Genomic DNA, 13385 nt, shown 5'->3' with positions numbered 1-13385 from the left:
CCCTGCGGGTGTTAGGCCAGTATATCATAAGGGATTTCCAATAGTCAGGTGAGGGAAATATGCTATGTTAGGTAGTTTTAAAATGTTTTCTAGTATGAAATATATATCTTTATCAGGTTATTTTCACAGCAAGACTTTATACAGTTTATTAATTATGAATATTATGTATTAAATTACTGTGTGGTTTGAGAATATAAATATAGTACATAAACATGTTAGGAGTATTTTTAGGATATGTTTTACAGAATATACAACCAGTGGATATGTTTTATAGTAATTATAGAGTACCATGATTATACGAATTTCAGTACCATGATTATATGGCTTTCAGTACTATGATTATACAGTTCTCACTACCATGACGTACGAATTACAATTCAGTTCAGAAATACAGTTGATACAATTACAGTTATTTCATTGTCATGGTTAATACAGTTATTTTAGAATCATTGTAAATCAGATAGTTGTATATAGAAATGTATTATGTAGTATCAAACCTTGTTGGACCATACAATTATAGAGTATGGTACCGTAGCTACATACAGTTTACAGAGTGCAACTACCTATTTAGATAATACGTGGCAGTAGGTCGATCGTATAGTACCCTAGACGTGGACAAGCTCCCCATTAGATATGAGTTAAGGAGGGTAAATTAGACCGAGAGAGTATAGTGATTTACCCTAGTTGGCCAGCTAGAGTAGATCCCGCCTACGAGCCGCACAACCCTGTCATGAGGGGTTAAATCATGACACACAGTTATCCACAGGGAAGATTTCAGTTATTATTATGTATGTACATATTTTTAGAGACAGATAATATACTTATGTACATTAGAAGTATTTTGACTAGTAACCTAAATTACTGATTTGTTAAGCAACATGGAAAAAGGGGATCTTTTCTATTACTTGTACTGCATATACAGATTCAGTTATACATGATTATATAGCAACATATTTTCATAATATTGTAATTTATTTGCCACACACTAGTGATAACATATTTTGTCTTACTGAGCGTTGGCTTATCCCAATTACTTTAACATTTTTCAGGTGATTCAGGTAGGCGAGCAGACCAGACTTGTAGATAGAGGGACTTTAGTATTGCCCTGACAGTGATGTGAGTATTGTGGGAGTATTTTTGTATAGCCCTAGTCAGTTGAGGGTATTTTGGGGAAACAGATATATATGTATGTTTTGAGGATACATTCTAGCACTCTGATATTGTATATAATTATATATGGATATGTTTATTTGATTTATGCTTCTCGCTGCTTAGGTTGATGATTGAGTTTAATCCAGTATGGAATCAGAGCATGTTAAATGTCATAGTATATATATAAAAAAAAAAACCCAGTTAAATAGCAGGTCGTTACAAAATGTATCAGAGCAGAGGGGTGCTACTTGTATGGGCAGATAATCACCCCTATCTTTAGGTAATCTCGTGGGTTAAATCTTTTGCATGTGTTTGGTTAGACTCAGAGAATGATTTTAGTATTTATAATAACGTTTTGCAAATGTTATTAAAATGATATTTATAAACCTCATGTAGCCACAAGCTATTTTAATATACTGTTTCTTCTTTTACTGAGATGTGTCTCACCCAAATATGAATTTATTTTTTTCATGATTTCCTCGAGATCGAGCTTAGAGAGTTCAATGTTTTATAGCATTTTTGGGAAATAGAAAGAGAAAATGATATATTTTTATGTTAATTTTGAGATGTACAAATTTATATTTTATGTTTTATGTTTTAAGTTTTCTGAGATATGGATGGTTGAGAATACTGGTTTTTGGGGATTATGTTTTGGAGACATGTATATATGTGATTACAGGTGGTAAATAGTTAATTTGGATTATGGATAGGAATAGTAAACTCTGGTATTATATTTGTAGAGATTATATTTATGTTTTCGCCTGCGTACATGATATTAGTATGTGAATTATTAGGTAAATTAATGGATTAGTAGTGCACTTCGGGCCCATGTAGGGGGTCGGGGCGTTATAGGTTCGGTTATTTGGATTTTGAATTTGGTTAACCGCATTAATAATTAATTAATAAAATGAATTATTAATAGATTTGTTTTTTGTTATCATCTTTGTTCTTCTATATACAGTGTTTAAAAAGTTCAAATTTACAAGATACTAGAGTCTGCATGGATCATTAATCACTACAAGGAAATATTTTTTGCAGCCATACCATTGCCATCTATTAAATACAAAGATGAGCCAACAACCATTGCTCCACCACTAGCTTATGCACCAATCCTTCTACAACAGTTCTACGATCTGGGGAGGCCTAACACAATGATGCCATCATAGGCGTTATCTTGTATCACACTTATACACCTTTCACTTTTCAAAACCAAAATTTCATAGAATACCCTTACACTTTCTTCCTTCGTTCTTGGTATCTTGGCATTGCTCTAGGTACCACAAATTCAACAAAGATATTTAATAGATGAACTGTCTAATTAAGTTGGAATCGGTAAAAAATTTATAATTATATTATGTTTTTAATAATTAATTTTAAATTATTTTGGTTAAATTTGATTAATCGAATTATTCAAAGAAGTAATTCGATTAGGTTCGGTTCGGTGAGCCTCATGAATTTGGTCAATTTGGTTGATAAAAATCTTTACTCAAAAATTTTAATTAATTTGATTAATTAATTGAATTTGGCCGAACTGATCGTTTATTCATCCTTAGGCTTATATGATATCGTAAGTCTTTATGATATGTTGGGCTTTTAATGACGGCCATCTAGATCAACCATGTGAGCCCGTGGACCTTGCTCAGACAAAAAAGCCCATTTCTGTCTTTCTATTATTTAAAAAAATAAAATGAAATTCATTTACTGCCCCATCGTTCCTGCCCAGCAAAGAAGAACAGCGATCTGCTCCGCGAGTTCTCATCTCCGAACAGGTATCCTTCAGTCCTTCCCCCGGACAGTCTATAACATAACTTTACAAAATGTATTGCTCGTTTAGATTAAATCCTTCTCTCAGCTTTTTCATAAGTTACTTTTAATGCTGTGTTCTAATTTGAGTCTGATGATTCGTGTGCTCTTCCAATTTGAGTCTTTGACGGTCTTTTCGGTACTTGTTTTCCAATTTGAGTGTTTTCGATCTGTATAGATTCTTCTCGTATGTGTTTCTTTTTTTCATTTCCTTCTGTTTTCTGTAAGAGCCTCAGTCAGGTAGCAATGTCATCTTCTCCCTTCGTTTCCTTCCTGTCACTCTGATCTCTCTCTCAATTTTTTTTTTGGGTGCAAAAAAATGGGAAAGAGGTCTCATTGAGCTTCTTCAATCGGATCTCTTGTTTTTGTCTGGCGCTTGTTTCTCTCTCTCTTTTTTTTTTTTCGAATAATTATCTATTTGAGATGTTCTAGTTACTGCTGCTATGTTGTTTAAAATCATGCGAAAATGCAGTTTCTTTGACACATATCTGAAGAGGAAATAATTAAACTAAATGAGGTTTGAACTCTGAAGAAACACGTAGAAACATTGGGCCAGATTGGTTGTTTCTGGGGAATTTTTCATGCAATGGCGCATAGCTGTGGTTTTATGAGGTAATGATATCCATATGACTTTGTGACGACATCAGTGCTTAGAGGATTATTCTTATATGGTCTAAGACTTTCTCTAGATGATTATTTCTGTTCAGTTTATTCTTTTAAAACTATACTTATTTAAATATATTGTTGGCAAAATGTGTTTTGTGTGGATTAAAAATTTATTTTTGTGTTTTCTGAGATTAAACTAGATAGAGCTAAAGAAAGAAAGTGCAAATATTAAGGGAATGTAAAATGTATAAAGGATGAGAATGATAATGCCTTAGTAAAAGAAGATGACATAAAAGAGAAGTGGCGAAGATACTTTAATAAGTTGTTTAAGGAAAATCAAATTAAAAGATTATGCTTGGAATTTGCAAATGAAGAAGACAAAAAATATTAGGTTTATTCTCAAACTTAGAGTTATTGAAGTTAAGAGGGCTTTAAAAATGATGAAAAGTGGAAAATATATAGGACAAGAGAACATCCCAATTGAAGTATGGAAATGTCTAGGAGATGAAAGAAGTAAATGGTTAACTAATCTATTCAACGCTATTATAAGAACCAAGCAAATGTCGAAGGAATCGAGGAAAAACACGTTAATGCCTATTTAAAAAAACTAAGGTGATATTCAAAATTGTAATAATTATCGTAGAAAATTAAACTTATGGGTTATACGATGAAACTGTGGGAAAGTGTAATTGAACAAAGAATAGGAGTAGAAATGATGGTCTTAGAGAATCAATTAGGTTTTATGCTTGGGAGATTGACAATAGAAGCAATTTACCTAGTAAGAAGACAATGGAAAAGTTCAAAGAAAAGAAGAGGGACTTGCATATAGTTTTTATTGACTTAGGAAAGCATATGATTGAGTTCCTAGGGAAGTTATATGGTGTAGGTTTTTTAAAAAAAAGGAAGCATGCAGTAGATATACCAATTTTATTAAGGATATATTTGATAAAGTAACAACTAGCATTAGGACTATAGGACGAGAGTCTAGAGAATTTCCAATTGCAATAGGTGTACATCAAGGTTCTACTTTAAGCTCCAATTTGTTTCCTTTAGTGATTGATGAAATTATTAGAAATATCCAAAATGAGATCCCATGGTATATGCTGTTACAGTTGATTGAGTACATTGTCTTGGATTCCCATTAATTTGTGATTGTCTGTTGCTGCATACTGCTGTTTATCTGTTTATGTTTGACTGACACACATGTAGTATCTCTCTCTCTCTCTCTCTCCCTTTCCCACACACACACACAAGCATAGTGAGGTGTGTAGGCATGGATATACGCCACCTTGTACACTCTGAATACTGTTTCAAAACTTTCTTGAACTTTTGGCCCTCCGTAATTTTTATGATCAGCTTTAAGACTTTCATTGGCAGTGTAGCAGCTGTACTTGACTAGATGGAACAGGTGAGTGATTTCTCATTTCCTTAATTCTAATTTTATTCATGTCATGTGTATGCTGTCCTTCCACTGGGTTGTCATGTATGTAAATGTGGCAGTATGAAAAAGTTGAGAAGATTGGTGAAGGGACCTACGGTGTGGTTTACAAGGCACGTGACCGTGTGACCAATGAGACTATCGCTTTGAAGAAGATTCGCTTGGAACAAGAAGATGAGGGAGTGCCAAGCACTGCAATTAGAGAAATTTCCCTCTTGAAAGAGATGCAACATGGAAACATTGTCAGGTATATTCATTGCATTCCATTGTTTTAGCCTGTGCCACATGAGATGATGGTGGGATTGTGAAATATAGGCTGCTGCTTCCCTCCCAACCCCCTCCCAACCCAGTTATTTGTCAGTGTTAATTGATTTACTTGTTTAATAGTTTAAGCATTATATATTGTATATTTATTTATGGATTATCAAAAGTAGAAATATATTGAAGGTTGTGGTATTGTTGGTGTTATGAGATGGAAAATACATTTGGGAGTCTATGATAGTCTTGTAAATTAAGAATACCACTTGGAGACTTTTAGTTGATTTGTCTACCTTGGAACATTTAATGCCCTTTTGTTTTCTTTTCGTTTGAGAATATGTGACAGTTACTAATGTAGGATGGGAATGATCGACCTATGCCCTACGGTTCAACCCTCATACAACAAGCACATACACTCAAAATTAACCAACATAAACACCATAAATTGTGTGACATTTCACATGTTGTATTTTGAGAAGGTGTATGATTTTGTTCAGCAAGTAAGTCCCAAGGGTTCTTTATCAAGTAATCAAGCTTTATGCATATAGATGTTAATTTCAAAGCCAATATTACAAGTTCTATGTTAACACACTAATATTCATACAATTGATTTTAGCTAATAAGTATCAATATTACAATCTATGGATTCAAATAGGTTATTCAAAGACGTGATTTTAATCTACTAGCAATGGTTCACAAAATATAGCAAGGATTCAAACACAAGTATTGAAGTTACCAAGAGATTTGTTTAGATGGCTTTGACGTTGTTCAACACAAGTCTTAGACCACGCCGTAAATCCTTCATACAAGATTTGAAACATCGAGACGAATGCAGCAATGGAGTGGAGGGGAGGTGGCCGTAGGGGTGTATGTTGTGGTGGCCGTGTGGATGTGTTAGAGGGGAGGCCGTGTGGGTTAGAGAGGGGAGGTGGAGATGGAGCCGCTGGATAGGATAGTGGTCTCTCACCACTTGATCTCCGGAGAGAACGACATAGCCTCACACTACACAATTGATAGATTGGACAAAGCTTTCAAGCTTTAGCAAAGAAAATTTCTTTCAATTCCATATCAGCTCCCCATTAGAGTTCTTACAATGCTAAATATAAAGACTTAGCATGGGGAGACAAGGCAATAACAATCTTACACTCCCCACACAAGCATGGTAGACAAAGGTAATAAATACACCAACTTACTAGACACATTTAATACACTCACAACTTTACTAAACACACACATGCAAAATAAGTTGACTTAGACTTATTACAACTGAAATATGAAACATATGCCAAAGGAGAGGCCCAAATTTGTGTGGGGCCCATGGAGTCATGTGGGTTTGCAAACCGTGTGGGGCCCATATGGGTCTTGAGTTGGATTTTGCTTCAATATTTCACTTGAGGTCTTCTTGTACCGAAAGTCTTCAAGTAGTCTTCAAATAACTCCATGTGTACCTACAAACAATTATGAACAGAAGTGAACATTGGGAGGTTGTCCACGTGTCACCATGTTGGCAAAGGAGTGGACATCGGGAGGAGGTTGTCCACGTGTCACCATATCTGCAAAGGAAATGGGTAAGGCATGTTGATCCCCATTAGTTATATTGCGTAATACTCTATGAAAATTTCATAATGATCAAAAGATGGTGTTAAAGCTTGATATAACAGCTTAAGCTTTGAGATAAAGTGATAATCTGACATGGTATTACAGCCAATTTTCCAGAGGTCCTGGGTTCTAGTGTTGTTGCTTGCGTTTATTGTTTGGTGTTTAAAAGCTATTGTATTCTGTGTAATTGGAGTTGCTTATTGTTTTTTTTTTTTTTCTCCCCACATGCTCTTTGGCTGCGCATGTGGGGGAGTGCTAAAGCTTGATACACATTGCTGGCCCACAACCTAACATATTAAACTTTTAGGTATGGTGGTAACCTAAAAAAATGGTATGATAATTATTATTTTATCCAAAGACAAAAATAAACATGCAGTCAGGTAAACTGGTTGCCATTTTTCAATTTTAGTGTTTCTTTCTAGTTTTTAGTTCTCATTTCTGGTCTTTATTTTCATAATTTGTGATGATGATAACAATTGGCCTCTTAGAGAACAATTCTATTAAATCTTGTTGGCTCCTTTTCTTTTTTTTCCTCAATTTTTTTGCTGGTCCAAGTCTTAAAAAGGAATGAAAAAAAAGCAAACAGGGGAAAAAAAACAAAAGGAAAATAAAACTACAAAGAAGACCCCCGGTGGAGAAACAGAGAGCATTACACTCAATGGCAGCTGGTTAGCAGCATTCAACGCTTGTAACCCAGTCTGGTAGTCAATGAGCATCTGAATTGGCACTTCTTGGAGCAAATTGGAATATCGAAGATCTGAAGGATTTCTCGGAGGCAAAGGTATTGTTGATGATTGTGTTAATGCATCAATGGCATGAGCTGGTTTGTTAACAAATCAATTACAGGTTTTGCTTCTCCTTCTAATATCACCTTACGTCAATGCTTTGGGTTGCAGATAAAACTACCAATCGAGCATAGGCTTCACTAGATCACAAAGTATGATTTAACAATGATATTGAAGGTCCTAAGGCAGTTCCTCAGTGTTTCCTAGTAATGCAAGCTGCATAAATTCTTGTGCAAGTTGCTGCATATATGTTCAACGTTATCCATCCTTGGTCAGTTGGAGCCCAAGTAGGGCTTTGATGAAGCATACATTGGAAGGGGCATTCCTGCTAAATGTGGATGGACTTTGACGACTCCTATTAGAGAAGACATTGAAAATTTTCTTAGTTGATGAGTGAACTTTATGATTCACCTTCGGAATTTCAAACACACATGTTTCTTGCACTCCATATTTTATCGAACAAAATAGCTGCAGATAGCAAGAATTAGTTTGTACTTAGAGACTTAAATATGGAAGGTCAATGAGGATTAAAAACATCAGGAGTCCAAGACATCTGGTTCTTGTCTTCAAAGGCATCCATGCAAATTCCCCAGCAATCAAACCATGTCATTTTAGCCAACTAAAATTTGAAGCGTCGATGATTAGAAGATTTCACTTCCCTTCCACAAAGCGGACAAAAGGCATCAATCCCTTCAATTCTACTGCTTAGAAGAGGAGCTTTTGTTGGTACAGCAACCACAATTATCCCCCAAAGAAGGATTTTTGAATTGTTCCAGCAGCTTATAATTCCAGATCTTCTTCCAAGGGAAGGTGCTATTGGGATCACATCATTTTGGAAGCGGTTAGAGATGTAAGCAGAGTTGACAGAGGATTACCTGAATAATAGGTAGTCTAAACTGCTTGGTCGTTGTGAGAAGCAGGAAGAGAGGGGATCCGTGGCATCATTCTCTTCAAAGAGTTCCAGAATTAATTTTATATTCCGTTTTTTTTTATAGCTGTAGCCATAAGTTCAGCAACTAGCTTGGTGTGGCCCCACAGGGGGGTGGTTGCTTCCTATGGGTTTTGTTAGAGCATTTGGTTGAGGGGAAGTGGATAGAAGAGGAGAAGAGAAAAGAAATGTTTCTCTCCACTTTTGGTGTTTGGCTCACATAAAAAGGGAGAAGAGAAAAGAAGTTGAGAAAATTGGAGAGAACAATGGGAGGAAAAAGCCCACTTTTTTACTTCCCAAATCAGAGAGGTTTGGAGAGAAAAAGAAGAGAAACCAACTCATAACTTTGTAAAAAGATAATTTTTAAATGGCATGTTTTGTGAAAATTGAATTGCACAGTGGAATATCGGATCAAATAAACGCAGCACTCAATGGTAAAATACAAAACAACACAACCACACATTATATGAAAGCAATAACAAAAGACATAAAGGAATTAAGTGGTTCGAAAATGCCTACATTCACAAGAGCAATCGACAATCTTTCTTATGATCTTGTGTCAAAGACACGGACAACCATTACAAATACATCATAAAAGACACATAAATAAAGTTCCCGAAGGCTTTCCCTCCAAACCCCACACCGTCGACGGTTAGAGGGCTACCGTCGACAGTTTCCCCTGCTGCATCTTGATTTCCTTCATGTTTTCCCTTTGTGCATGCCTTCCACTCTATATGTGAGCCACATATCACAACAATCTCCACCTTGGCGAACATATGCCCTTTAGGAGAAACTGAAAACATAAACCTGCCACTCCACCTTGACCTTGGGACATTAGGTTGGGACCGTTTCCCTTCTAGCAATTGGAGACATTCAGTAAGTTCAAGCAATGCTTGAACTTTTTCGTGGTAATCGGTTTCGTCAAAATATCCGCTGCGTTCTCAGAAGTGTGAACTTTTTCAAGTACAAGTTCACCTGAAGAAATCAATTTCCGGATCTTGTAGAACCTCACATCTATATGTTTGGTTCTAGCATGATACACTTGATTTTTCGCCAAATAGATGACACTCTGTTTGTCACAATGCAGCTCAACTCCACCTTGTTGTATGCCTAACTCATTGACTAAACCAGTAAGCCACAATGCTTCCTTTGCAGCTTGGGCGACTGTCATATATTTTGACTCAGTTGTTAATAATGCTACCAGAGACTGTACCATGGACCTCTGACAAATAGGTCCTCCCACAAGGGTGAATGCATACCCCGTTGTAGAACTTATGTCATCCAAATCTCCTACATAATCTGCATCAACATACCTCACAACTGACGGATTACTCTGTTGCTTGTCGAACATGATGCCATAATTAGAAGTACCCCGTAAGTATCTGAAAATTCATTTAACAACTTCCCAATGTTGTCTACTCGGATTCAAAAGAAACTTACTCACCACATTGATTGCATGTGCCAGGTCCGGTCTTGTACATACCATGGCATACATTAAACATTCCACAACACTAGCATAGGGGACCTTTGACATGTCCTAGATGTCATCATCCCCCCTTGGGCATTCATTGGTAGACAATTTAAAGTGATTCGCTAAAGGTGTACATACCAGTTTTACATCTGCCATGCTAAACTTATCCAACACCTTCTCCACGTAATTGCCCTGAGATAATCATAATCTCCCTGCATTTCTGTCCCGGCGAATCTCCATCCCAAGTATCTTCTTGACTGCACTAAGATCTTTCATGTCAAACTCTTTATTCAATAGAGTCTTCAACTGATTTATCTCAGTTATGTCCTTCGCAGCAATTGGCATATCATCAACATACAGTAGTAAGAAAATGAGAGAACCATCATCAAGATTCTTCACATATACGTAGCAATCATACTTACACTTTTTGTAGTCTATCCGGATCATATAGGAATCAAAACGTTTGTACCATTGTCTCGGAGACTGTTTTTAGCCCGTCAAGAAACTTCTTCAGTTTGCAAACCAAATGCTCTTGCCCGGGTTGACTGAATCCTTCAGACTGTACCATATAGATCTGCTCCTCCAAATCACTATAGAGAAATGTTGTCTTCATGTGTGCTACTAATCCCAACACTACCCTGATGGAAGTGTGTCTGACCACAGGTGAGAAGATTTCATCATAATCTACTCTTTTTTCTGTGAGTACCCCTTTGCTACTAATCGTGCCTTGAATTTCTCCCATTCCTTTTCTGATATTGCTTCCTTCTTCCTATATACCCACTTGCAACCTATTGCCCTCTTCCCATTTGGAACTTCCACCAAATCCCATGCTTGGTTCTTATGCAACAACTCCATTTCCTCCATCATAAACCCATCCCTATACTTTTCTCTTGGGCGCGCACTGCCTTTTAAAAAGTAGTTGGATCCTTACAATTGGTAATGAAAGCATAAAATACCAGATCATCAAAATCATACCTGGGCGATGGTCTGATAGTGTGTCTTGATCTCCGTATAGGAACATTGTCAACTTGCTGGTTTCCTGAGTTTGAACTCTCTACAATTTGGGGGCCATGATCATTGCCTTGAGTTTCTAACTCCACCTGCACAACATGCTCATCTCTGCTCCAGTTTTCTGACTTCTGTTTCTCTTTATCTTCTTCTTGAGTACGCTTCACCATAGCTTTCTAATTGAAAACTACATCTCTATTGATCACCACCTTGTTTGCCATTGGATCTCACAACTTGAACCCTCTCACACCTTTTTGATACTCCAGAAAAATGCAGCGTCTTGACTTTGTGTCAAGCTTCGATTTCTACTCACTAGATTTGTGCACATAGGTTGGACAATCGAATACCCTCTAACCGGATTAGTATACCACATTACCTGTCCATACCTTCTCTGCAACTTTCCCCTTTAGTGATGCCCTTGGCGATCGGTTTACCAAGAAACATGCCATACTAACTGCCTCTACCCAGAAGTTCTTCGCTAGCCCTGCATTTAACCTGAGATACCGAGCTCTCTCAGCCAGAGTTCGGTTCATCTTTTTAGTCACACCATTTTGTTGAGGTGTCCGACGAACTGTGAAATGTCTCCTAATGCCTTGCCGCTCACAAAACTCCATGAACCTCGAATCAGCGTACTCGGTCCCATTGTCTGACTTGAGGTATTTAATTCTCCTCTCGGTCTGGTTTCCCACTTCAACTTTCCATAATTTAAACCTGGCGAACCTATTTGACTTATGTTGCATGAAGTACATCCAGACCTTCCGTGAGTAATCATCAATGAAACTCACAAAATACATATGTCTACCTGTGATGCTACTCTCACCGGCCTCAAAATTAGAATGAATGTAATCAAAAGTACCTTCTGTCTTGTGAATAGCTATTTTGAACTGCACCCTGTTTTGCTTCCCAAGAACACAAAACTTGCATAAATTCAGCTTGCATGTTTTTATAGCCTTCAAGAGTTTCCTCTTATGAAGTTCCTTCATTCCATGCTCACCCATATGCCCTAACCGCATATGCCACAAAACGGTGTCATCAAATTCAGAATCTACGGCTGCAGCTCCACCTACAACTGTAGTGCCCAGCAGTGTATAGATGTTTCCCTCTAACTTTTGCCCTTTCATCACCGTTAGAGCTCCTTTACACACCTTTATAATCCCACTTTTGGACTTGTAACTAAATCTGTTACAATCCAAAGTGCCTAATGAAATTAAACTCTTCCGTAGGTCCGGTATGTGTCTTACATCACACAAGGTTCTCACAGCACCATCAAACATCTTAATTCTTACGTTTCCTATTCCAATGATTTTACATGAAACATCATTACCCATAAGAACGGAACCAAAATTAACCGACCTGCAAGTGCTGAACCATTCCTTATTTGGTGTCATGTGGTAAGAACATGCCGAGTCTAGGATCCAAGAATCTGTGAGGTGATCCAACCTCGATGAAACTGAAAGTATATCACCATCATTGCTTTCCGAATTTCCTTCTTCAACTACATTCGCTGATTTTGAAGTACCTTCTTGCTTTTCAGCATTCTCTTTCTTCTATTCCGGACACTCTGGTTTTGTGTCCCTTTTTACTGCACTTAAAACATGGATATCCTCCTTCTTCTTGGACTGCGATCGAGATTTATGTTGATTTGATCCATTCCTGAATTTTCTCTCCCACGTTCATGGTTACCCTTCACCACAAGCCGCCATTTGAAATTTCATCACTGACCTTTTTTCTTTGATGAAAGCCTAGCAATGCACTTGTTACCTCTTCCAAATTTAGGGTTTTTTACCCCATGTTAGAGTCGTAACCAAGTTCTCATACATGTGAGATGCTAGTAGGGAATTCAGTAGCATCATCGCCTTGTCATCTTCCTCGAATTTCACATCAACCCGCATTAAATCATTTATGATTTGATTGAATACGTTGATGTGTTGGTTCAAATTCGAACCTTTCACCATCTTAAGCCAATATAACTTTTGCTTAGGAAAAAGTTTATTCGTAAGTGACTTAGACATACATGGCTTTCAAGCTTTTGCCAAATAGCCGTAGGAGAATCCTCTTCCATGAGGTGATACAACACGTCATCGGTCAAACACAATCTGATAGTAGCCACAACCTTTGCTTCCAATTCTTTCCAATTTGCCTCATCCATACCTTCTGGTTGAACTCCGTATAAGGCCTTCACCATACCTTGCTGCACTAATAGATCCTTCACCCTTCTCTGCCACAAATCGAAATTTCCGGTTCCATCAAACTTGACAACGTCAAATTTTGTAGATGAAGTTCCAGAGGCCATTACAACAAAGCTCTGATACCAATTTGTTGTGAAAATTGAATTGC

General features: G+C 37.1%; 1 protein-coding gene across 4 annotated transcripts in view; it reads left to right on the top strand.

The window, feature by feature from the left end:
* Window positions 1-2774: 2774 nt before the first annotated feature.
* LOC131144786 (cell division control protein 2 homolog A) overlaps window positions 2775-13385 on the top strand; it is a 46708-nt gene continuing 36097 nt past the window's right edge. Inside the window, exons 1-3 of one of the 4 annotated variants that reach the window (XM_058093643.1) lie at window positions 2775-2921; window positions 4939-4969; window positions 5062-5246. In XM_058093643.1, coding sequence (XP_057949626.1) covers window positions 4961-4969; window positions 5062-5246 — 194 coding nt within the window. In that variant the 5' untranslated portion in view covers window positions 2775-2921; window positions 4939-4960. Of the gene's footprint in view, window positions 2922-4917; window positions 4970-5052; window positions 5247-13385 lie in introns of those variants that run through there. The other 3 variants (XM_058093644.1, XM_058093642.1, XM_058093645.1) reach the window with 3 other exon arrangements.

The sequence above is a fragment of the Malania oleifera genome, chromosome 12 (genome assembly GCF_029873635.1).
Source record: "Malania oleifera isolate guangnan ecotype guangnan chromosome 12, ASM2987363v1, whole genome shotgun sequence".
NCBI classification, from domain to species: domain Eukaryota; kingdom Viridiplantae; phylum Streptophyta; class Magnoliopsida; order Santalales; family Ximeniaceae; genus Malania; species Malania oleifera.
The sequence above is the reverse complement of the archived record's forward strand: the minus strand, read 5'-3'. Positions and strand labels throughout refer to the sequence as shown.